General features: G+C 37.9%; 1 protein-coding gene across 1 annotated transcript in view; it reads right to left on the reverse strand.

Moving 5' to 3' along the window:
- FAM241A (family with sequence similarity 241 member A) overlaps positions 1-7870 on the reverse strand; it is a 40039-nt gene extending 32169 nt beyond the window's left edge. Inside the window, exon 1 of the mRNA XM_039253299.1 lies at positions 7570-7870. Coding sequence (XP_039109230.1) covers positions 7570-7728 — 159 coding nt within the window. The 5' untranslated portion in view covers positions 7729-7870. The remainder of the gene's footprint in view (positions 1-7569) is intronic.
- Positions 7871-27746: the final 19876 nt, after the last annotated feature.

Here is a 27746-nt window from a genome sequence, read left to right on the forward strand (position 1 = left end):
TCTTAAAGAGAAGTTGTTGGAAGAAGAGATAAGAGAAATAATCAGGGACTACCTGTTTGGGATGCAGGCTTCAATATTTGGAATATCTATTAGCAGAGTAATTATTCTTTACAACTCAATCCACTACAACCCAATACAGTTTGAGAGGGGTTTCTCAACTTTGGCACTATTGACATTCGAGCCACGTAATGCTTGGTCGTAAGTGGCTGTTCTGTGCACTATCGGATGGTTAGCAGTATCCCTGGACTATTTCAATTAGAAGCCAGTAGTATCCCTCTGGTCTTAACAATGAAAAATGTCTACAGACATTGCCGAATGTCCGCTACAAGCAAAACCGCCTCAGTTAAAAACCACTGATTTAGAGGTTCCACTCCGAATAATGATAAAAAATGAACAAAAGATGCCTACCATATGCAAAATTATTCCCTGAGTTACTCTAGTGACTGGATGTCCTTGAAAACAAGATTAGGTGAAGCTTAGGGCTGAATTCACTAAGCTCAAACATACTTGTTACAGACCTTGCTTGAAAACTGCTTTTAAAAGTGTGAAAGGAGGCAGATCTTGCTACTCAAAGCATGATCCCTTCACCAACGATGTCAGCATCATCTGGTGGCTTGTTAGGAACGAAGCACGTCAGGTCTCACCCCAGATTTACTGAATCAGAACCTGCATTGTCACGAGAGGCATACCTATGTCCTTGGCTTTTCTTGATGGCGATTCATGACTCGTGGCCCTGGGAATCTTGGGAAAATACCATTCAGTTTCTTCAGTCCAGAGACTGGGGCCTCCTTTTCCCCAGCGTCACCCCCACCCAGTTGACTGAACCACTTTCTAGGACACACCATTCAGTGAGACATGGTGGTGAACTCTGGCTCTAAATCTTCATGACTGAGGGATTCTTGCACAACAGAAAGTTAGAGTGGGCCACAGGGGTGCAGCCACTCCGTGGCTCCCGTGGTGGTGCTGATCTGCTGCCTCATTGAGTTGGCACAAAGCTGCACTGGGGCCCATAACTGCTTTCCGTTTCCCCAGATGCTCCTCCAGCTTCTCCAACTCCTCCTCCAGACGTATGAGTTTAGTCACTTGAGAAAAGGCCCTAGCTCTAGCAGCCCATCCACCTGGGCAAGGCAGGACACAGTGAAAGCCAAGGTTCCAGTTAGTTTTCCTGGAGGTTCAGTGCACCCTTAAGGGTTCCAGGCTGCTCCTGTTTCTCCCCATTATTTATATTCATCTTTTCTTCCTAACTGCCTGCCCAGTGGACTTCAAGCTCATATTCAGATATGATTCAACAGACTTACAGATTGCTTAACCAGTTCCCACAATTGCTTAAGACTAACTTCCTCCATTAGATAAATAAGACACCTATAAAGAAATAATTTAAAGTGTGAAGAGAAGTAGGTATGAGGAAAAATCTAGTTTGAACTCCACAGAGCAGCAGATTTATCAGATTATGTTCTCCCATTGTGTGGGAAGCCTCTTTGCATATAAGAAAAAACACTGGCATTAGAATTTGGAGACCAGGGTTCTGGTCTTCTCCAGTACTAGTTAGTTGTGGGGCCTATTACAAATGACTAGCATGGGGAACAACTGTTGTCTTCTCACACCTCACCAAGAGTTCAAATATACCCTTCTAGGGAATAAATAACTTTCCTACATATATCTATTAATACGACTCTGTTGAAGGGCAAATATGGTGAATACTATGGACTGACTTGCTTATCCTCTATTCCCGGTGCCACTCCAAAGTGTGGCACATGGACATAGCATCAGCAACACTTGGGTGTTTGTCAGAGATGTTAAATCTTAGGTGTCACCCCAGGGCAGAGAAATCACAATCTGCATTTAACAAGAGATGATCTGAATACATATTAAAACTGAGGGTATACTAACCCTTCCTCTTAGGGTGACTTTCTAAATGCAGAGGCTAGAACAATGGAAACCGACATTTCTTAGATTTCTTTTCAGTGTGGGTTCTAGTTGAAAGTTAGGTCCAAAAGCTAACATTTACATGGTTATTATGTGCTAAGGGCTGCTCTAAGCACTTTCCACACATTATTAACTCATGCAATCCTCCCAACAATCCTATAAGATTGATACAACTATTATTCCTTTTGTACAGATGAAGAGACTGAAGCCTGGAGAGGATAATTAACTTGCCAAAGTTAGTAAGTGGCAAAGTTACGATTCAAACACAGGTTTTCTGGGTCTAGAACCTGTATTGTCGATCACATTTTTAATAGATCAAAGAGAAAGCATAAGGCTTCTTTATGCTGAAGGGTTTTTTTTTGTTTTTTGTTTTTTGTTTTTTAACGGATAATCCCATAGAACAAACTCTGGCAAGTGCTTATGTAAAGATTTCTTCATTTATTCACCTACATATCTATGAACCAGCATTGGTCTGAAAGTTCCAGGCATCACAAAGGCAAGAAATAGAAATGAAATATTACCATTTGAAAGGAAGCAAAATCAACCTTTATTTATAGACTGGATGATTATAACCTAGAAGATGCAAAAGAATCAAGTCCAAGAGATACTAGTATTTATTAGCATTAGAATTAATAAAAGAATTTAGAAAGGTAGCTAGTTAACAACTAAGTATGTGAAACCAGTAACTATAAACCAGCAACAAAAGAATGATTTGTGGGGGGAAAAAATCCCTTTCACAATACTACCAAAAATATAAAAGTTTAATATAGATTTTAGTATTTATAACTACTATAAAGGATTGTAAATCCAGGGAGAAATTGGATTATTCAATGACTGGGATAAAAACAGATTAGCTCCATACCTCACACAACACATAACGTTTAATCTAAAAAGAATAAGCACATAGAATTAGAAAAAAAATAAAACCATCAATACACACACACACGTGAAAATATTGGTGGATATTTGACTGACTGTAGGATTAGAAAGCATGTTCTAAACAGATATAAATGTGTGTACATATTATGTGGGTGTGTGCATGTGTATGTGTGTATGAAATTACCAAAATAAATTCCTGTAGCTAATAAAAATTAAAAGCATTTCTAACTCAAAAACATCATAAAATTATAAAGTAAATAGAGAAAATATAATCAATGTAAAATAAGATATTAATATCTTATAGTAATGTCCAAAAAAGTCAAAGAAGAAGATTAAAAAGAAATAAAAATGCTCAATAAATATATGAAAGGTTTAGTAAACCTCTCCAGTAAGATCTTGCAACATAAAGTAATTTTGGCCTCCTGACTTGGCAAAGATTAATCTATAAATTATACCATTCATTAGAGGCATGGTTGGTTTCCAGTCATCACTCTCATACACCAGTACTGGAAGTGTACACTGGTGTGACCTTTCTTGAATGCAATCTTGTAGAATGTTACAAGAAGCTCCAAAGAGTTTGACTCATTGACGTAGGTCTTCCATTTCTAGGAATCTATTGCAAGTTAGAACTGTGAAGATTTCCAAGCAAGGATTTTCATTGCAGCATTATTTATAAAAGAAAGTTTAAAACAACTTAAATGTACAATAGTAGGAAAGTGGACTATTAGGCAGCCCTAAAAATAATTTTTACAAATAATTTTTGATAACATAGGAAAATTACACAGAATGCTGAATAGTTAAAACAAGAAAGCAAATTCAGTTACATTAAAACATGTTAAAAATATATGTGTATATATATATACAAGTGTGTATATATCTCAAGTACAGTAATACATGAGAGACAGAGAGAGATAAATGTACTGGTATCAAACGTTTGAGATATATTTCTTTAGTGTTTGGTATTTTTTAACAGTATGTTACTTGGAGTGGGATTTCAAATGTTTTTGTCTTCTTCCTTAGATTTTTTTAAATATTCCTACATTTCCCAGAGTACATTACTTTAACAATCACATGGAAAACCTCAGAGCTAAAGATAATGGTTCTAAAGTCTGAGAGCTCTGTGCTCTAGGAGGTAAGCAGGGCCATCTCAGGTTATTCAGGTTGTGAACTGCCACATCTAAGCAGATGTTATTCATGCTGTAGGCATCTAATAAAAGGACTGGAGATGTTTAGCTTTTGAGCTATGCCACAGATCAGAGACTCTCTTATAAAAAGCCACCTGACGTTCACATACTTGAATTATTTTTCATGCACACAATGAACACACGTGGGATGGTTAACACCATGTCTCTTGAATTCCTCGGGCATTGTGCCTCTCTCCCTTGCTTATCTCTTAGATGCCTGACTCCTACTTCAGATTTGACACAGTTGCTTCATCTAAAGGACTTATTCTAGTCTTTGAAGTCCTCCTTTCTTAGGATACTTGATGTTAAGCAAGCCTCCTTTGTCAACCATCCTATCTTTCCAGGTAGAAAACTTAGTTTTCTCTCAGGTGAAGTGGCATTTAAGGACAAATAGTAAAAAAAAAAAAGAATGCTGCAGACAATATCTTAGTTATTAGGAAAATACCTCTATTAATACCAGTATTTCAGTATTCCGTGAAATAACACCAAGATATAGATAACATTCTGAACTGGTATCACACATGAGCCAAATATAGGCTTTGTGTGGTCAAAGGTGCTACAAGAACCTTCCAGCTGAGGGAAGGGCATGCACCTTTTAGTCAGGAGTGGAAAGAAAAATCAGTGAAGGAAAGGATGCATGTGGAGGAACCGTTAGCCTGGGGAATAGCTAAGGGAAGAAATCTGCTTCATCAAATTATCAAGTAAGGGCAAAACTCTGAGAGGAAAATACAAAAATTTAGGGACTGAAAAACCTCGCTGAAAGAGCTGGAAGAGCAAAATTCAGATGCCTCCTGGAGCTATCGCATTCAAGAGCACTCCACCAGAGCCTTGATCCAGATAGAAATGTGCCTCCATGGAGGCTGTGGCCGCCACTGCCATTGGTGCTGCCAATTCTCCCTCAACACCCATAAGGCTAAGCCTGTGAGTGTGCTAAGCATTAAAGACACTGGGGGGATGGCCTCTACCTCATTTCCAGCTAATTAGTTTTGGTTTTGTTTCTCTTCATATCATTGTTTCTGTGGAAAAAATCATTTTCAATTCCAAATAACTAGTTTGCAAACCAAATTGTCAAAAATATTCTGTTTGTAGTTTGGAGTCCATGCGCCCTGAAAATAACAAACACATACCATCCTCTAAAGAAGAACTAAATGAAATAACTCCTTAGGATATGTTTTATAGTCACAGAAATCATATACCTCTCCCTCAAGTTTTTTTAGGTTTATTTTTATTTATTTTGAGAGAGACAGAGCGAGTGAGAGGGAGCGAGAGAGCAATCAGGGGAGGGCCAGAGAGAGAGGGAGATGGAATCCCAAGCAGGCTCCTCTGCACTGTCAGCGCAGAGCTCGTTGTGGGGTTTGAACTCACAAACCAAGAGATCATGACCTGAGCCTAAATCAAGAGTCAGAAGCTTAAGGGACGGAGCCACCCAGGCGCTCCACCCCTCAAGTGTTTTTATATTGGTGGTTACCATCATTGAAAGGGAGTGCATAAACATTTAAATTTCATTTGCAGGACTTGAGGGGGGAAAAAAAGAAAACACACTTTGTGATCATATTATCAATAAATGATTTATCACAAAAACTTGTTTCTTACACCAATGGGTTGTGTTGGCCCAATTTTTTGTTCATTTTTGGTTTCTTGATAAGAAGTTGTTCTTTTGTACTGATATAGGAGTAAGTGCATACCTCAAGTGTAATTTTCAATTATTGTGTATGTAGGCTTAGAGTACATAAATACATCATCTAATAAAAATAATATTTCCAGGGGCGCCTGGATGGCTCAGTCGGTTAAGCGTCCAACTTTGGCTCAGGTCATGATCTCATGGTTCATGGGTTCAAGCCCCTTGTCGGGCTCTTGTGCTGACTGTTCAGAGTCTGGAGCCTGCTTCATATTCTATGTCTCCCTCTCTCTGCTTCTTCCCCCCACCCACCTTTCTCTCTCTCTCTCTCAAAAATAAGTAAACATTAGAAAATAATAGTAATATTTCCAAACATTTCAAAGGAGTACAGGAAAATAAATTTCCATGACAGGCAATGACAGAAGCAGGTATGCGAAATGATGGATATATGTTTTCTAGGATACATGTTTCATTTTTTCGTTTGTTTCAACCTTTTACTTTGTACCAGAAGCAATTTTGGTAAGACCAGAGATACTGATGACGTAAAATCCATAGCAGTTAAATGAAGTAATATTTTACATGCTCCCTTATAAACCATTTGAAAATTTACTTTGAGAACCTCATTTCAAATGTGCCTGCCTTACCACCACCACCGATGGAGTTCCTGTTGCTGTTTTCTTCACTTTTCCAGATGAACTAAAGCAAGAGGAAACTAAGCCCGTTAGCTACTGAGTCATGGTCCAGTTAGAGGGGGCACTAGGAAGGGAATCAGGAAAATCTCCTAGTGACCGATTATTAGCTTCAGTCACCATGCCATCTCTTATACTGCCATTTGGATGAAGAATTACGCTTCTACATGGTGAGCAAGCCTAATGCTAAGGCATATTTTATGCGTTCCACACTATGGTATTTCTGTTTTCTAAGTGAAATGTTGACATACTAGAAGTTATACTTTATCTATTAATGCATTTAGTGATGATACTGGAACTTGTGAAATGTGACAAAAAGGACAGATGGAGAAGAATAACGAGAGGGGACAGGTATCAGTTGATTGTCCCAACAGTATAGGCTTGTAGCAAAGGCAAATAATCATTTGAATTCCTGCTCCTTAATGTGATTCTGAAGGTTGGCTTATCTAAGGTATTTTTGAAGGTCTAATTACTGTCTTTGCTGGTGAAAATCCATCCTACATATAATTCAATTTCTTTTATTAAATTTCTTGCCTGATCTTGAAGACATCTGATATGTTGTAATGCCTATTGTCATACTTCATTTACTGAGAACAAATTCAGAGAGTTTGAAAAATTACCCAACTTCTCCTTTCCCTTATGACAGCTGCCCTCTTAATACTTCTTTCCCTGTGGTACTAACTGAAAGCAGTTTTCTTGCTTTTTCACTTTTAACATGAAGTTTAGATTTCATCAGTGTTCTGTGAAGAATCTGCTCTTGAAGAGTCCCTGTCAAGGTATCTATTGTAGTGCTCGCTCCTACACATGCCTCCAGACACTGAATATCTAGAGAAATACACCCACACCTTTCAGAAGCGCTAGGTGCGTGTTCAGAAATGCCAAGATGGAGAGCAGGAAAGGGTCAGCTGTCCCCCACAGCACAGCACAGGGGTATGGACTTGAAGTTGGAAAAATAAGTGTTTACGTGGAAGGCTTCTGGGTCAGTGACCGTTATGGAGGGCACTTCCACAGAGCCCTGGGCGCCAGCCCGAGCCTCCTCTGCCCGACAGCTGGCACGCGATCCCGGGGCGCCGGCCACCACCGCTGGCGCACGACCCCCAGCCCGGCCCCGAGCGCGCAGCCTTACCTCTCGTCGGGGAAGCTCTCCCGAACGCCGCGGCCACCAGCGCCCCACGCCGAGCAGAGCACAGGCGCCGCTCGCCCGCCCACTTCCCTCCGCCGCCGGGTGGGGCTCGGGGAAACGGCCCGGGCCGCGCCGCCCCTCCCCGCTCACCTGCTCGCGCTCCCCCAGCGGCCGCTGCCCGCGCCTCCGCGGGCTCGCCCCGGGCTCCCTCTCTGTCCCCGCCGCCGGCCGCTCCGCCAGCGCGTCCCCGTTCTCGTCGCGCTCCCCGCCGCTGCCGCCGCCGCCAAGCAGCTCCCCGGCCGAGCACATCCCGTAGCCAACTCCCACCGCCGGGACGGCCACCGGAGGGGCCAAGCGTGAAACGCCAGGCAGCGGCCGTCAGCCGAGGGCCGCCCTGCGATCCGCCGCGCGGCCACCGACAGGAGCCTCCCAAGCGCGCCCCGCCGGCCGGGGTGCCAGAAGTACCAGCCCCGCCGGGCCTCGGCTGTCACTCGCTCGCCCCGCCCCGGCCCCTGGGCGGAGCGCACCCGGAGGAGGGGCCACGACGGGGCGGAGCCAACGGGGGCGTGAGTGCATGGGGTGTGTGTGTGCGCGCGTGTGTGTGTGCGCGCGCGGGTGTGCGTGTGTCCTAAAACGGAGTGTGTGCGCGCGTGTGTAAGACTGTGAGTGTGTGTGAGACTAGGTACGGTAGGAAACTATGTATGCGTGTGAGAGAGATTGTAAAACTGTGTTTGTGAGACTATGTACATTAGCTGACTGTATGTATGCGTGTGAGGTTGTAAAACTGACTGTGAGACTATGTACATTAGCAGACTGTATGTATGTGTGTGAGAGAGATTGTGTAAAGTGAGAGGTGTGTGTGTGTGGCTGTTAGTGTGTGAGAGTGATTATGTACGTAACAGAGAAATTAGAAGTTTGTACGTGTGTGACAGTGTGTGTGTGTATGTGTGTGAAAGGTTAGAAAAGGAGTATGTGAGAGCGAAAGTGTGTATGTAAGAGACTGTGTTTGTGAGGGAGAGAGGAGAGCGTATGTGTGTTGGGGTGTGTGTGTAACACACAGTTATTCCCCAGTAGGGTACCTCTCTTCTTGCCTGGCACTGAGGCTGTGCCTGGCTGTGCTGCTGGATGCCTGTCCTGAGTAGCCCTGCGTCCTTTGCAAGTAATACACATTTCTCTGTCCCTTTTGTTCCTTTTGTCTTCTGTCTATTTTCTCTCTGAAGCTTTGTGTCTTTGTCTCTAAATATTTCTCTGGTGTGTGTTGGTTGTTGGAGTCTTGGGAGCATTTGATAGTGTATCTGCCTTTTGTATATTTCTAGAAATGGGCAAGAATACGTCTCTTTTAGTGGGTGGTAAAGGGGATACAACTAATTTATAAATCTTTTCCTTACTACCTGTGATATTGTGATTTATAATTAGAAATATACAGTTGACCCAGGAAGGACGCAGGGGTTAGGGACACTGACCTGCACAATCAAAAATTCATGCATAACTTTTGACTCCTCTAAGACTTACTAACCAATAGCCTCCTGTTGACTGGAAGCCAACATAAATAATTCATGGGCATATTTTGTACATTATATATATTATATACTGTATCCTTATAATAAAGTACTCTAGAGAAAATAATGTTACTAAGAAAATCATAAGGAAGAGAAAATACCTGATAGTACCGTAAAGAATCCAATCCACTGATACGTAGACCTGCACAGTTCAAACCTGTGCCGTTCAGGGGTCAACCATATATTTGATTTTCATCCCATTCTGAGCACAGAGCTCCTAAAACCTTGGAATTTCCTAAGTGGGGAGAGTGGTAAAGTGTCTTTTGTTATGCTAATGAACAGTCTTTTGGAAAGCTCCTAGGTAAGTATGGATGGGGGGCTAGTTGCCAGGATAATAGACCTGGTAATTAGAGGGTTAGAACTTTTAGTCCCACCCTCTGAACTGCAGGAGGGTAGAGAGGTGTTGGAAGTTGAATCAATCAATGATGGCCGATGATTTAATCTATCATGTCTATGTAGTGAAGACTTCATGGAACCCAAAAGGACAGAGGTTCCTGGAGCTTGTGAGTTAGTAAAGATTTGAACGTGCAGGGTGAGTGGTTCGCACAGAGAATGTGAAAGCTCATTGCCCCTTCCCATCTATCTTGTCCTATGTACCTCTACATCTCGCTGTTCATCTGTATTCTTTATATTATCCTTTACATTATCCTTTATAATAAGCTAGTAAAAGTTTCTCTGTGCTCTGTGAACTGTTCCAGCAAGTTACCTGAACCGATGATGGGGTCATGGAAACCTCCAATTTAGAGTCAGTTGGTTGGAAGCACAGGTAACAACCTGGACTTGCCGTTGGCATCAAAAGGAGGGCAGTCTGTGGCACTGAGCTCTTAAGGTGTGAGATCTGTAATCTTATCTCCAGGTGGAGAGTGTTAGAACTGAGTTAACTGCTTGGTGGTGTTAGAAAATACATATTAAACTACTCTAGCCATTTTGTTGAAGGGAAATTGGTGGGCCTTTGAAAACAAGCTTTTTATATCTTTGATCTGTTCTTTGAGAAAATGATACACTATTGTATAGATAAAATATCAGGCTATTTGTCAGTGGAAATGGACTATGCCTATGTATGGAGGAGAATAAGAGTTTTTTGGGATCTTCTATTAAAATGTCTTCAGGCCCAGAGAGGGAATTAAAATAGTCAGAAACTTCAAGGCTTAACAACTTACTTCCTGTTTTTTGGAATCAGCTTATAGAAATGAGAAAACATGTCTTTAGATATCACAAATTACAAAGAAAATGAATTTGGTTTATTTCTTCCCTTGAATGCTTTTAAAAACCCAGAAGAAATAAACAAAAATATTAAAAAAAAAAAACCCTGTATACTTAAAAAAAAATAAAAAAGAAATAAAAACCCAGAAGAAAGTATTTAATATTATATCTATATAAAATCAGAAACAAATGTCACAATGGGAAGCTAAAAACATTCCTGATGGGTATCATTGCTATTCTCTAATGACAACATTCTCATTCTTGACATTTTGCTCTGGATTTTAGTGGTGTTTCTAGAAAAAGTGGCCTTATGTGTGTTTTACAAAAGCTTTATGATTATATATGGTGGCACAGAGAGCATCAACCTTTTATTGACAACTCTTTGGAGCTTACAGCACATTTTGAAGTTCTCCCTCTTTCTGCTTGTGTCTGATAATGTGATAAGTCAAGCAGCTATGCACTCTTTAGTCAGGCTACAGAGGGAATAGAAATTCCTTAAAGGCGTGAGGACTCAGAAGGCACAGAATATATATAGCAGGGCAGGTAAAAAGACCAATATAGAGCTTACTTTTGTTTATCTTGGGGGTCAAATCTTACAGAAGTTCTTTAATCTAGAATATACCATCTGGCCTTTCAGAGATACAGGCTTCTTTGAGAATTATATTCAGTCATTTTACAAGTATTTATTGAACACCACTAGGCATTAGGCCTAGATGGAGATCCCTACTTTTAAGAAGCTTCCATTTTATCCTCTTTCCAATTCTAGTCTGCTTATCTGGCAAAAGCCAAGAACTCTCACCAAAGGGTAGCCAGAATCTTCTCATTCTTGCCCATAACTGATGTCACAACCTTTTCTTTTCCTTAGTGTCATCTACGTTTCATTTAGTGAATGAGTTTCCCTTTCAACTGTGATTCATTTGTTCCTAGAGACTTTGGTCTTTCCTGGAGACTTAGGAAATCACCTCTTTAAAAAAATCTCATGTAGCATTTTGTGAATAAGACATTATTCAGGTTTGAGCCACATCTTACGGAAGGGGAGGGCTACTTTCACTGGGCTGCATGATATGGATAATATACATGTAAAGCTATTATTGCCAGTTTCCCATGACAAATATATTTGCTGTTACCTAGGCAACTATAACATGCTGGTCTCAAATTGTGTAGTTTAGTTGTGATTTTATTAGTGTATTTGCCTTGTGTTTTCTCAGGAATTAATAAGTGGCAAGAAACTGATGCCTGTCTAAGGAGTAGCCTATGTAGTACAAATATGTCTTGTGCAGTTGCTGTGGGAACAAGGACTTTTAATCTCTCACTTTCACACCTTTAATATCTTATTTTTAATGTTTTTCCACTCTTATTTGGATGTCTTTCCAGAGAGGAAAATGAACAAATCAGAGCGATCTGTAATCATTTAGTAATGTAATTTTAGAAAAATTAGTGCAGTTATTTGTGAAAACTTCATTTTCAGTTTTCGCAAACTGTGATTTTAATTTATGTTTCCTGTGTTTTAATTTTTGCTTCTTATATGATTTTTTTATGTGCTTCTTTTTGTTAAGCAGAGCCTTCAGTATGGGAAGTTATTTTTGAGATGTTTGGAATCTTACTCAAAATTCCAGGCAAAGGTATGGTTTCTGGATTGATATATATATAAATTTATTAAAAAATTTTTTATTAATGTTTTTCTATTCTTGAGAGAGAGAGAGAAAGAGGGAGAGCTGGAGCACATGGGTGGGGGAGGGGCAGAGACCGGGAGACACAGAATCTGAAGCAGGCTCCAGGCTCTGAGCTGTCAGCACAGAGCCTGACATGGGACTGGAATCGATGAACCATGTGATTATGACCTGAGCTGAAGTCAGATGCTTAACTGAGTAGCCACTCAGGTGCCCTGATATATATGAATTTAAAGGAAAAGGAACTTATTGGCTAACTCTCACTTTCTTCATCATTCTTTCAATTTCAGGAAGCTATATCAGAGAGATGTTGAACTAGTACTTGCTCTGTGTTCTCTAGCATTCCCAGAGAGTCCACTCTGAGTCAGAGAAAGGGAAATTTGTCCTTCTTCCTGGAATTAATTTGTAAACTTTCTGTTGTTAAGGAACAAAATTCAACCAAGTAGATTTTAAGAATCTTATTGGCTGTATTCAGCAATTTATAAATTGAACAGCATCCAGTATAATAGATAGAAAGGAGCTCCAAAGAATTTTTCAATTGAAGAGAGTTTTATAGATCAAAGCGAGCAGAAACAAGGAAGTTATACCGGATATTTGCTGACTGGAGCAAAGGGAAGTTTGGAGCTGGGTTAGGTAACTTGTGTTGTGTAGGCAAGTGGTGACTCGTTGATCTAGGCCTTCATTTCCTGGGAGAGCGAAGCATAGAAATTTAGTTAAGTTTTGGTTTGCTAACATGGGGCTGAGTATGAGTGGACTGCAACTAGGGCCTAATTTGGTTACTTTAACACTGTTTTGTTCTCTTCTGGTGTGACTTTGCAGCTACATGCCCTGCTGAGTTCTTTCCCTACAGTAGGAATAGAGATTAAGAGTTGGTTTTGTTTAAAAGAAAAAAAAATTGAGAAGGCTATTCTGATTCACTGGTAGAGGTTGAGGGGGAAGGAAATGTGAATAATTATACAGTGCCACTTAATATATATTAGCAATTTTTAATGTGGACAATGCCTTAGGGAAATGGTTAAACTCAGCTATTGGCTAGTAGCACTGCAAACTGACAACATTTTTTGGCAGTACATATGCCGAACCATAAAAATATCCATACCCTTTGGCCCACTAACCCCAGCTTTAGGAAATAGTTCAAAAGGGGAAAAGACTGTGTGTATAAACATGTTCACAGTAGAACTATAGTGAGGAGTACAAAGAAGCCTAAATACCCTCCACTAGGGAAATGGCTGAGTAAATATGATAAACCAACACAATTACATGTATAAGGTGTTAAAATGGTAACAATGAAGATTTTTCTATCAATGTAGTAAGCATATTTAATATAATGCTAGATGAAAAAATACAGCTTGATAGTAGCAGAGCCACTCAGCAAGCCGCCCCTCACCCCGCACCTCTTGCTTGCGTGTGCACCTTTTCTCTCTCAAAAATAAATAAATAAACTTTAAAAAAATAAAAATAATCATTTTCAAAGAGTTGTATCTGTTTTCCTTATAAAAAGGGATGGCTGGCACCCAAAGTCTGGTTGATTCAACTTCATAGCTGAAAGTTCTATTACCTTTTGTTGAATAATTTAGTTATTGAGTGAGTTTGGATCTTTTATTCATGCTGTTCTCAATAATTTAGAATCTTAGAGTTGGAAGAGATCTAACAGGCAGTTTAGAGCAACCTCCCACCCAGGATAGGGATCCCTTCTATAGCATTCCTGACAGATGGTCACCCTCCTTCTGCTTGAAGGCTTCTAACTATGGGAAACTCATTACTTCATGATGCCACCTGTTCAGTTACTGGATATCTTTAATTGTTAGAAAGTTCTTTACATCTATTGAATTGAAAATGTATCCTTTTCTTCTCTGCTTATTGGTCCTTATTCTTTCCTGAAGTACAAGAAAACAGATTAGTCTTTCTTTTCCCTTCAAGACAGTTTTTTGGGTGTTTTTTACATTTTTCTTTGTTTATATATTGATTTTGAGAGAGAGAGAGAGAGAGAGAGAGAGAGAGAGAGAGAGAAAGTAAGGGAGGGATAGAGTAAAAGGGAGAGAGAGAATCCCAAGCAGGTTCCATGCTGCCAGCTCTGAGCCCAATGCAGGGCTTGATCTCATGAACCATGAGATCATGACCTCAGCCGAAATCAAGAATTGGACACTTAACTGACTGGACTGAGCCACTCAGGTGCCCTGGGTGTTTTTTGAAAGCCACTTTTTATCTTCTCTTTGCCTTAATTTTTTTCAACTGTTACTTATGGACAGATGTAATAGAATTTTTGGATTTTGCCATTTGTTGTCTGTACCTACTTCTTGTGTTAACAGTATCCCAGCTTTTTTTATTGATTCAACTCTCTCCCACTCTCAGCCTAGGATTTCAGTGAATATGATTTCATTCCTGAGTCTAGGACCAGAGAATATGATTTTTACTAAGTAAATCAAATGCATTTCACCCTTGTAACCTTCCATGGTCACAGTGATTGGTTCAAGGATGGGCACATGACCTAAGTTAGGCTGGTCAGGGTCAATAAAATTCAATTCTGAGACTTTTGTTTGTATTAGAAGAAAAGCAAAATCATGTCTATAGGAGTGGTGTGTGATGATGACATGAACTTGGAACTGTATGAGAACCACCTTACAAAGCCTAATAATGAAGTTGACCTAGTGGAATACATGGCTGAGAGAGGAACAGTTGCAGCTAGTTCATCTAAAACTTAGTTACCCTTACGTGTCTTTTTCAGTTATGATGGCCAATGAATCTACCACCATAATGTTCTCTCCCACCTCCGCCTCTGCCAACCCCTTTTCTCATAAGCCATCTTGAGATGGCTTCATCACTTACTAAAGGAGTTAGGATGATACAGGCTGTAACTGAGATACAGAAGAAATGAGTAGTTTTGCTGCTGCTAGACTGTGGAAATTTGGATAGTTCATTTAAAGTCTGATGTTGAATTCCATCATCAGTAAAATGAGCAGGTTGATGTAGAAAATTTTCAAAACCTCTTCCTGCTTTAAAATTCTGTGATTTCTGTATGACTTTGCCTGCCTCCAGAACTAGCCCATGTGTCTTGGCTGCTATCCTTTGTATTTATTCCAGGTGGTTAAGTTCTTCTTATGAGAGAGGTTAATTCTCAATAGCAAAAAGATAGAAGCAGTTTTATTATCTGCATATTCCTTTCTTACTTAAGTTATCTAAGGTTGTTTTCTCCACTGTCTTCAAATTTTTAAAAATGGTTTAATGGACATATAAATTGTTCTATTAATACTCTAAGGTACCTATAATTTTAAGTCTCATTACTCAGTGAAAATTAGGTCTATTACTGTTTTGTCTCCAATTTGTTATTTTGAAAGATTTCAAACCTTCAGAAAAGTTGCAGGAATAGTACAATGAATACCAAGATAGCTTTCTTCTAGATTGGCCAGATGTTAATATTTTGTCCTACTTGCTTTCCTGTGTTTGTTTTCCTGAGTAAGTCTATTACTCTCAATGTATGTTTAAAATAGCATATAAAGAAAAATGAAGACTTAAAAAACAAACAAACAAGCAAACAAAAAAAACCTAAGGACTTCTCAGAGGAGTGTTGCCATTGCCTGGAAACATTTAGAAGGATCTGGAGAAGTGGAGGTAGTGGAAGCTACAAGCTAACAATAGACAGTCTTGACTTTGCCTGAATTCCAAACCTGCCTCTCTCTAGTCCTCAGTTTTCATTTTTGCAATATAGGGGTATTATTGACACTTAAGCACAAAATCAAAACATATTCATTAGTATTAACGTTATATGAGTAGTACTAATAACATGAGGTGTATGTGATTTTTCATTGCATATGGGAAACACACAGTATTATTTCTGCTCTACAGATAAGCTTAGACCTTGAGTTCATTGGCTCAAAAGGGAATACAAAAAGCTGAAACAGAAATTCAAGAGTATGTATTTTTGTCTGGGCAAGAAATCAGACCCCATGCTGAACGAGCATATGCCAATATGGTACTAGTAGAGGTAAATCTGCATAAAGGAAGAAGATAGATTTCATCTCCTGTGCCAGTTACTCTTAGTGACGGCCTGGTATACTATACACTGTATAAGATGGCTTTTGAGAACTTTTGGGGAAGGAATGACTGCCATGGCAAGGGAAATATGAGCAATGGAACAAATGCCATGTATTTGCCAACTGGCAAATAAATGCTACTAAAGTGAGGGGAGAGGAAAAATTAGTAGATTTAAATGAAGTATCCATCAAGTCTGTTAGTAAACCAATGATATGTGTAAAATATATATTGTTTCCTAGCAATTACCACATTATAGTAACTCCTTTGTTTCTGTGTTCTTCTCTCTAATTGAACTACATGTTTCTAGAGAGAAGATCCACTGTTATCCTTTGTGCTTTACCAAGTGCCAGGTATATAGTAGGTACAGAATCAATGTTTGAGCTTATTCATCAATATCTAAATTTTGATTAGGTTTGCATTAAAAGGCCCACCCTGTAAAACTCATCCCATACCTATGCTCATTTTGAGGCCTTCTGTTCTGTTCATTTTCGTATTAAAAATATCTTTGGAAAATTCTCATCTTGTATCAAGTAAGCTGAGACCAAAATATTGGAGACATGCCTTATGATTTTTACTTTGTTCAACTGCAATTAACTTTATGAGGCCTATACATACTCTTATATATGTTTCAGCAGGAACTTTTATTTTTCTAGCATACTTCCTCTTACCTCTATAAAAATGTTATATCAAAATTCAATTGAATAGAATAGCTATTCTTCTTTTTGATTGAATAGAAGGAAATGAGGCCACACCGATCTATTGGCCCTCTTTCTCTAATGGCTCAAAAGAATCATTTTCCAGCTGCTGACCACAACAGCACACATGATGGCACTTATAAATAAAATGTGTTTCCAATGGCACAATTTTGGGATCAACAATACACTATTTAGCTTTACTTGTTCAACTCATCTGTGAAGTTCAATTACCAGGGAAGCTAAGAGTAAAGAGTTGATACAAGTTGTTAGATGCATATTTTAAAATTGCACACATGGGACCTATGGACCTAAAGGATTTTTGTAACTAAAATGCACACATTTAACTCTCAGATAGATTTTCAGCAATTTATTATGTGTAAAATCAGGGGCCACCTCTATCTATCTATCTATCTATCTATCTATCTATCTATCTATCTATCTATGTATCTGCTAGTTGCTTCTTTTCTCAAAGTGTACTTGAGTATCTTCAGGTTTTTCTGTGTTAATGATGTTTTGCTGTTTTGTATCTCTGTTTCTTAATAACATCTGTCTAGAACACAATTAAGAACAAGGAACTAAGCAAAAGACTTTCTGAAAAACTCGTCAATCTTTTAAACACTATCATATCCTACTCAGGAAAAAAAGACTGCTTGGGTCTTCAATCTGTTTATTCATAATCTTTTCACAATTTTAACAATCTTGGTGCAAAAAGACACCTATATATCATTTATGTTCTGTGTGCAGTGTGATTGTACATGGAATCATTTATGGGAATAGGACACAGAGAATATTATAGAGACCTATTCTCAGTTGCTTAAACCTTAAGGAGGCATAGAAAGCATCGACACAACTATGGGCAAAGCAATGTAGAATGAAGAAATGTCACAGGGGATTACAAATGAAGTGTTGTGAGTTCAGAAGAGAGGGACATTACTTAGTTACCTAACTTCCATACCTACAGTATACATATGAAATAGCAAACTTAGAAGAGGGAAGAAGTGCTATATACAGGCATGCTGTCAGCAGCTACTGTTACAACGGATAAATTAACACCAAGAGAGAACTTAACAATATTGTAGAAAACAGTATATGAATTTAACATGTCCAGAAGTCACTTAGTGTAAGGTCAACTTTAAAAAGCTTTGAGGACATCATGGAATAACAAAATAATCTGTTTTGTACTGATTCATAGACTTTTAGAATTAGAAGTTCTCCTAAAGCCATCTAGGCTTCACATTTTATTGATGACATTTAGAAAGGATAAGTTACTTGTCTTAAGGTCTTGCTGGTGGGCAGAATCATCCTTGCCTCCATTTTCCTCAAATATATATTCCCTTTTCCATATCAATTTTCACTGCCATATGTGAGACCTTTGATATCGTGTGCCTGGAATGTTTCCACAGATTTCCTAAATCCTCTTTCTCCTTTCATTTCTTATCCTTCTTAAATTTATATACTACTTCTCCAGCCAGGGACATCTGACTGAAATGTAAGTCTGATGGTGACAGCGACTTTATTGCTGCAATAGCTTTCCACTGCCTGCAAGATGAACTTCAAACTCCTATCCTTTCCTTCCCTACTTTCTACCATCAACTCCTGATACTGTATGTATAATTAAGGGGAGACTTGACATATCATCCCCTTTCTCCCTTCTCATTCTCATTCCAAATTCACTTGGCTAGTATCTCAACCTCTATGACTCACCTCCAGGAAGCCCTGGCTAAGACAGGAGGTCTTTCACTGTCCAGTGATTGATTTTCATGGCATCCTGTTATTGGATTGACTCATTGCACCATAATTATGTATTTGGCTCCCCTATTGGAATATTAACTCTTTGGCCATGTTTTTATTCTTCTTTATATACCACAGCCCATTTTAGGTGCTCAATAATAAGATATATTAGATGCCCAATCAATGTGTATTGAGTACATGCACAACAAGTAGAAATAAAGCTACCTAAATACTAACAGTAAGGCAAATGTTCTTCCTCTTACACTGTCGGTTCATGAGACTAGCTGTGAATCAGAATCACCTGAGAAAGTTTTTAAAAAGCACAGATTTCTGGGCTTTACTTCTACCCCCCAAATCAGAATCTTTTCTCTATATTTTTATGAGGTGTCCCAAGTGATTCTTACGAGTCAAACTAGCACCTGATCTCAAACTGGAGTTTGTAAATCATTGCACAATGTTTCTTATCATAAGCCTTTAAGAAAAAAGCACATTTAGGAAGTCAAAGTAATGTACAATAGATTGTAGAAAGATTTGCATTAAAGATGGTTAAACATGTTTTAAATATGTATTAAAGGATATATTTCTAGTTCTCCAAAAAACTCTCCATACTATAATTCATTCACTAATGATTCTGGAGAGACAAGGTTTTAATTTTTGTTTACATTACTCAGTTTATATCCTTACTTTCATAGCACCTTTGAGAGGGATTTCATTTCTCACATTAGTTTCCTTTGTGTGACTACAGTTGACCCTCAGACAACACAGGGGTGATGGGTGCCAACCTCTTGTGGAGTCAAAAATCTACATATAATGTTTGACTCCCCCAAAACTCAACTACAGTAACCTGTTGACTGGAGGACTTACTGATAATATAAACAGTTAGCTAACACATAATTTATACGTTATATGTATTATATACTGTATTCTTACAATAAAGCAATGTAGAGAAAAGAAAATGTTAAGAAAATTATAAGAAAGAGAAATTACATTTATAGTACTATACTGTAGAAAATCTGCATATAAAAACTCCGTTCCTTCATGCCTCAAATCTCCTTTTCTAATAAAATGCACCTTTTACACTTTTGCTTTTTAAAACTTTGATGTTTCATTCATCTGCTCTGTGGGTTGGTTGAGTCTCTGCAGTGTTGCTGAAGATTTCCAGTTGCAGGAGAAGTGGGTCCTGGCTTTCATCTTGCCATCACATTGAACCGATTGGTTTCTGTGGGTTGTCAGGGAGCTGCTGAGGAGAGGAGCTGAGGTGGGTGGGAATTTGGCTGACTCCACACTTTTCCATATGCACTGTGTGCTCCTCATGCTTGAGCAGGAAGCTGGTCTCCATGGGCAGACCTGGGAAGAGGAGGACAGCCACTGTGTGGGTGGTTTTGAAGAAACCTCCCTCTATTTTTCCTGTACCCAGCTGGTTTTAAGTTTCTGGATAGTGGTGGCAACATCCTTCAAGTTTTTGCTTTCGATTTAACAGGATTTCTGACCTGTGTTTAAAGATGCCCTTGATTTTGGACCTATTTTTTTGATATAGTTTACAAGTCAATTTATCTCCAGCTTTGGTTTTCTATTAGATACATTTTGGACAAATGTTTATTATTTTTAGCTTTAGTTATGTAATTTGGTATACATCCAATGAACTCCAAATGGAAGTTTATACTACTCTCAGCATAATTGTAGGAGAAAAATAAATTGGTTCTAATTTATGTTAGTATTAAGATTTATGGGAACTTAAGTTATATGCTAGATGAAAGGCATGAAAAAAATTAAGTCCTTTCTAAGATATTTCCTAAAGTTTATAGCTTTTAGGACACTAATATTATAGACTAATATTTACATCTTCCGATATTATTGTTATTTTTGTTATTTTGCTAGCATCACAATTTGCTTAAGAGATCTCCCATGTTGTTGAGTGATTAAAATTTAATGGGGAATACAAAGCATTTATACAACTAACAATAAATGTTTTGGAGCTGACAAAATGTCAGAATAAGTTACTGGAACATCCCCAGGGTCTTGAAAGGTTTCTATTCTGAAAAAAAAAAAAAAAGGACAATTACAGGCAGATACCCTATGATTGTTTATGTTTTTTAATTGTGTAGTTAATGTATAGTCCTGAGCATATAAAATGGCACAGTCCTCAGCAATTTTAAGTGTTAGTAAAGTGATTCACTTTGGTTATTTAATGAAATGTCCTTTCCCAAATTTTGCTTGACTATTGCATATATCTTCAGGAAAATCTGCATTATAATCTTGCATATTAACTAACAATATTAGATTTCAAGGCTAAGGTACTTAAACATATCATTAGCTTTAAAAATCTACTGAGGACTAAGACTTTTTCCAAGGTAGTATATTTAAGTAATATAAGGTGGAGTCTTTAAAATGGCATTGTAGGAACCATATGTTGTGCTAATACAGCTTCTCAATACTGAAAGCAATTGACAATTTCACATTTAAATTATATTTTAAGATTTTTAAGGGCGGTAGGGTGGTTCAGTTGGCTAAGGATCCTACTCTTAATTTTGGTTCAGGTCATGATCTCATGGTTTGTGGGTTTGAGCCCAAGTCAGGCTCTATGCTGGCATTGCAGAGCCTGCTTGGGATTCTCTTTCTCTCTCTGTCCCAACCCTGCTCTCTTTCTCTCTCTCCCTCTCTCTCTTTCTTTCTCTCAAAAAAAAAATAAACATGAAAAACATTATATTTCAGATTTTTAAAACCACTTCAACAGAACTTGGTTCTAAGTACCACATGTAAAAAATATATAATGTAATTTTCAGGTTGTCATTTAAAAGATCTTTCAGATAGAGCCATATCCCTCACAATTGCAGCTATTTCATATTCAAGGATGTAGTCCATTATGAATTATTCCTTAGATGATTGGTCTCAACAGACTTGACATTTTTAATATGGACTAACAATAATTGAATATACTATGTTCTCCCAATCTAAACCAAGAGAGTGACTTTTATTATTTACTGTGATAATAAGCAATTAAGAGATTGTGAAAGACATATCTTGTATGACACTTAGGAAATGTAGCATTTTATTTTTTTATGTCACGGCTACTGGTTGACAGTTAAGTTCAAAGCAGGGACATTACTTGGTAAACTCATTAGCTTTAATTTAGCAATGAAGAGCTCAAGCTTTGCAGTCGGACTGGGTTTTGACCTTGACTGTCATTCACTAGCAGTGTAACCTCAATCAATCAAGTGTCTAAGGTCTGTTTTCTTCGTCTGTGAGTAGGACTAAGATACCTACCTCTTTGTGATAATTAGGTGAGAAAATACATGAAGTGCTTAGCACAGTGCTTGGCATATAGTAAATACTCTATACATGTTAGTTATGTGGTTATCAATAGTAATACATTTTAACAATTTATGCTTGAAAATTAGATTTTGGTAGACTGTAAGCTATTAGTGACTTTTCATCAATTCAGTTTATTTCACCTTTACAAATATATTGTAATTTTAAGTTCTTTTTTTTTTTTCCTAAGCAAGAAACTTAGGAAACTTTACTTAGAAACATTTCTGATAAAAAGCATTTCTGGGGCACCTGGGTGGCTCAGTTGGTTAAGCATCTGACTTCTGCTCAGGCCATGATCTCACAGTTTCTTAGTTCAAGCCCTGCATCTGGCTCTGTGTTCATAGCTTAGAGCGTGGAGCCTGCTTCAGATTCTGTGTCTTTCAAAAATAAATAAACATTAAAAAATTAAAAAAAAACATTTCCAAATGCTTCTCCTCCTGATGAGGAGACTGAGTCCTATAGAATTTAACTGACTTACTCCAATTGAAATATAAAAGGCAGAGAAATCCATAAATCTGGATTAAAAATCATCATTTTAAAAATATTTATTTATTTATTTTGAGAGAGACAGAGCATGCGTGCACAAGCAGGGGAGAGGCAAAGAAAGGGAGAAACAGAATCCCAAGCAGGCACCATTCCATCAGTGCAGAGCCCAACTTGGGTCAGGAACTCACGGAACATGAAATCACGACATGAGGCAAAATCAAGAGTCTGACACTTAGCCAACTGAGCCACCCAAATTCCCCAATGGTAGTGGACATTAGTGCTTTGTAGAAAATGAAAAAATGGTATGGTCATCTGGACAATAGAAGTCTGATATACTTAATATTTAATGATAATGTTTTCTTAATAGATCGTGGTTCTGTTTTCTTACTACAATTATTAATTCTCCTTTTATCCTCATATACAGTTTGGACAATACATTATATGATCTCCCACTTTAATTGTATTTATACAGTCAAAGAAAAGCAACCATCTAGTAATTTGTGGACTGGAGGAGATCCCCAAGCAGATTACTTTTTTCCTCTGGTTCTAAAACTGGGAAGTGACTGGAATTACTGGACAAACACTCAACACTTACTAAATCTTCTGAGTGCAGTTCTCTGGAAGAGGAGTTATTAGCTGATGGCTTTGTGAAGTTGGAAATATCTGTTAACCTGCTGGAACTATTTGCAAAAATGGCGTGTGTGTGTGTGTGTGTGTGTGTTTCTGGGAAGCACACCCATGTTTTCAAAGGTTCTTTAATACCCCAAAATACTAAAACCCGTTGTTCCACTTTTATTCCCTTCACAAGTAACTGGCCCTCTTGCTCCATTAATTTTTTAAATAATCAAATATGTAAGAGACAGGAGGAGATTAATTTCAAATAGTGCTTTTATAATGAATATACTTCTATACATTTAAAACTCTTTGGCAAAAATTATTAAACTGAGCCATATGAAATGTTGACAAGATTACTTGAATGTGAAGTTCCTGATAGGAGAGTCCATTATAGGAAAAAAACCAAAAAGCTAACACTGAACAGTGGGTTTCTAAAATGCATTTGGGTCTGTGTAATAGAATTCTTACTAAATTTTGACCTGAGGAAGTGGCCATTTCATATGGTTTAACTGATGATCTCACAGGTGACTTTAATTCAACCACTTGTTTTGAGAACCCCCTTTATGAAATCACTGTGCAAGGAGCCATTCAAAGAACATAAATATCAAGTAGACATCTTTTCCCATTTTAGGAGAATTTGGAGAGATTTAAATTGAGAAATGAGGAGGTTTTTATTCAATGTGATTTAGTGATATTTTGACACATTATTCAAGGAAATACAATTCTAATGGGGGAGACAGACAGTTAAGTAATATAATGCACAGCAGAATAAAATAAGCATTAAAAAGAGTCTTAAGTAACATGTTGTGGGTATGCAGAGGGAAGGCCAGGTTAATTTTTTTTTAGAGACTGATCTATTACTTTATTTTTATTTTTTTAATGTAATTTATTGTTGTTAGCTATCATACACTGTATACAGTGTGCTCTTGATTTTGGGGATAGATTCCCATGATTCATCGCTTATGTACAACATCCAGTGCTCATCCCAACAAGTGCCCTTCTCAATGACCATCATTCATTTTCCCCCTTCCCTCATCCCCCAGTCAACCCTCAGTTTCTTCTCTGTATTTAAGAGTCTCTCATGGTTTCACTCCCTCTCTGTTTGAAACTGTTTTTTCCTCTTCCCTTCCCCCATGGTCTTCTGTTAAGTTTCTCAAGTTCCAGATATGAGTGAAAACATGATTTTACCTGTCTTTCTCTGACGTATTTCACTTAGCATAATGCACTCCAGTTCCATGCACATTATTGCAAATGACAGGATTTCATTCTTTCTCATAAGGTAGGGTTAACTTTGACTGTAGGGACCAAGGAGGGCTTTGTGAGTGGGCAGTGATCTTTCGTGGGGGGGATGGACAGAAGGACTCAAGGAACTTGATTTGCAGTGGTATTTTCTTATTGGTTATCCAGAAGGTCTGCTCTTGACCAAATTATTTATCTTTTCGTAGCCCTTATGCTTTTTTTTGAAAGGGGAAAGGAAAAATGGATTCTTCAGATGACTAATAGAAGAGCACGTGCTTTCAGAGAGCAAAACACTCAGGTCCCTAGGATAGAGTCTAAATATATACTTAAATCCAAATATAGATAGATAGAAGAGTATCTGCTGTGTTTCAAGGGAGCACACTGACCAGTTGAAGTAGGTTTGCTTTATTCTCTGTGGGTTTTTTTTTTTAAGTGCCATGAGTTTTTGAAATGATAACCATTAGAAAAAAAGACAGTACAATTGCTCAATTTTAAATGACTGCCTAACTTGGGAACAAAGTCCCAGGAGAAGGCTGGCGGAAATAGCTCATGCTTTTTTTAGCTGCCTGTATTTTAACTTTACACAGAGAAAAATGAAATCTATGTAATCAAAGTATGCATAAGTATATATAGAGTCAGAAGGCTCAAGTGGTCAAGTGGGTGAAGATTCTTTCAAAGAAAACATAAAAATTCAAATATAATAATATAATACACATACACACACAGGGTTAGAATTACATTTTTAGCCTAGTGATAAAGAGACACAGGCTTCATCAGGAGAAAAAGAAAAGCACAGTATATAATTCCACCTACATTTAATATGTGTTTTTTGTTAGAAAATAGTTCTTATTACTATTTATTTAATTCATAAACAATAAAGGCCTTTGAACTTTTGATTCTAAAGCTAATTTTCTAGGGCAAATAGTGGAAACATGTAGATGTGGAAGGTCATCTGTCCCAACTTTCTATTTCACAGGTGAGCAATTGGAAACCCAGAGAGAGAAAGAGGTGGCTTGCTGAAGTCTTCTCTTCCCTTGGTTACTTACCCCATAGTCTCTCCACTATCTCACTTGTTTTCAAAATTCATGGCAACCAATAACTGTAATTAGATATCTTGATAAGAATATATGACACTTGAAGTCACTGATTATTACGTTCCAATTTTATATATCCTAATTGTTCCAAGAAAAGAAAGAAATTTTATGTTTTCAATACAAGTTCTTTGAATCTAACTGTACTTGCAAAGGAAAGAAAAAATATAAGTATATTTTGAAATCTTAGTTCTCAAAATAAATAATAGCTTTATTGATATATAATTCACATAAAGTTCACCATAAAGTGTGCAATTTAGTGGTTTTTAGTATGAGCACTTTGTGGAGCATACATCACCACTATCTAATTCTAGAACATTTTCATCTCTCCCTGCCATATTCATTTGCAGTCATTTGCCATTCTCATTTCCCCTCCAGCCCCTAACAATGACTAGTTTACACTCCTTCTCTTCTCAACATTTCTTACTATTCTGAACACTTAATATGAATAGAATCATATGTAACCTCTTGTGTGTGGCTTCTTTCACTTAAAATAATGTATTTAAGGTTCTCCAAGTTTAGCATGTATCAATACTTGATACCTTTTAATTGCAGCATAACTATTCTGTTGTATGGATATAGCATATCTTGTTGTAGTTCATCAGTTAATGGACATTTGAGTTGTTTTCACTTTTTGGCATTGTAAATAATGCTGCTATAACCATTCATGTATAAGTTTTTGTGTAAATATATGTTTTCATTTTTCTTTATATGTGTAGGAATGGAATTCATGGTCATATGGTAACTCTATGTTTAACATTTGAGAAACATTTATAAAAGTGACTGTACCATTTATAGTGCCACCAATACATTAGGGTTCCAGTTTCTCCACATATTCCCCAATAGTTATTAGTGTCATTTTGATTATTGCCATCCTAGTAGGTATGAAGTAGTAGATCCTTGTGGTTTTGATGTATATTTTCCTAATGACTATGCTCTTGAACCTCTTTTCATGTTTACTGGCCATTTGTGCATTTTCTTTGGAGAACTGTTTATTCAAATCCATGCCTAGTTTTAAAATTAGATTATTTGCTTTATGTTGTTGATTTGTAAAATTTCTTCATATATTCTGGATACAAGTTCCTTGTCAGATATATGATTTGCAAATATTTTTTTCCCATTTTGCGATCTTTTACTTTCTTGATGATGTCCTTGAATCATGAAGGTTTTGAGTTTTGATGAAATCCAGTTTATCTGATTTTTATTTTGTCACTGTGCTTTTGTTGTTGTAGGTAAGAAACCATTGCTTAATCCAGAGTCATAAAGATTTACTCCTATCTTTTCTTTGTCTTTTCTTTCTCTTTTCGTCTAAGAGTTTTATAGTTTTGGCTCTAACATTTAGATGTATGACCAATTTAAAGTGAATTTTTATATATGATGTGAGGTAGGGGTCCAAATTCATTCTTTTACACGTTGATATTTAGTTGTCACAGTAGCATTTATTAAAAAGATATTCTTTTCCCATTGAAAGGTTTAGGTACCTATGTCAAAAATCAAATAACCACAAACTTCATGGTTAGTTTTTGGAGTCTCAATTCTTTTTCATTGGTCTATAATTCTATTTTTATGCTAGCAGCACATTGTCCTGATTGTGTAGCTTTGTGATAAGTTGTGAAATTAGGAAATGTAGTCCTTCAACTTTTTTCCCCCCAAGAATGTTTTGGCTATTCTGGGTCCCTCACACTTCCATATGAATTTTAGGGCCACCTTGTCAATTTCTGTAAGAAAAGAAAAAAGTGGGAAAAAACCCAGCTGGGAATTCTCAATATTTACAAAGGCATAGCTTATTGTAAAAACTAGGCACCACAGAGACTACAAAGATAGTCTGAAGCCCAGTTCATAATCTTAAAAGAGCCAATAATCTAAGAATTATAGAAATGTGTCAATTATCAATGTATTGCCTCTTAGCTCCAAATTTGTTCAAAATGGACAGAATTCTTCTAAGTACCACTTTTTTACAGTGAGCTTGATGCCAAACCTTCTCAATAGAGACTGTTAGAAGGGTGTCTGCTGCTGTTTCTAGTTGGTGGAATGTGTGAGGACATCTGGTGGAGATCTGCTTAAGCCATGTGCCTAGAACTGTGGTCAGGAGGTGATCTTGCAGCTTCAGCCTAGCCTGTCAATAAGATTACTAGAGCACCATCCACCTTGACATAGAGACCGGTGTCCCAAAGGCTTCTTGCACACATCAGTGCTCTAATTCCTTGTGCAGGCCTGAATGTGGATCACCAGGAGTCTGAAGGGTTTTCACTCCGGGAGCCATCACTCCCTTTTCCAGGGCCTGTGGCCTGCCTACCTCCAGGTTTCCCATCCCCTGTACACACCCACACCTCTGGCTGCTGATCAGCTATCCTCAGCCTGTCTAGAAGGATGCTGTCTGCGCTTCCAGTGACCCCAGTTAACTCTGGCTAGGGAAAACTATGGAGAACTCCTTTGTTATTCAGTGAGCTAAACTGTACCTTCTCCAATGAGGTCTGAACCCCAGCCTTTGAGAGGGGAATCCTTTTCAACTTTGTTCTTCCTTGGCTACTCTCCCTCAGCCCTAAGCGACCATGTAGTTTCCTTTACTTGTCCCTATGTACTTACGTATCAGAATTTAATAATTCTGTATGTTATACATTCTCTGTCTAACCCATTGTGTTATTAGGCCTACACTAGTGCAACAAATAACATTTGCAAGTCAGAGTAAAGTAAATA

Source organism: Hyaena hyaena, unplaced genomic scaffold (assembly GCF_003009895.1).
Source record: "Hyaena hyaena isolate Hyena2069 unplaced genomic scaffold, ASM300989v1 scaffold_444, whole genome shotgun sequence".
Lineage (NCBI taxonomy): Eukaryota > Metazoa > Chordata > Mammalia > Carnivora > Hyaenidae > Hyaena > Hyaena hyaena.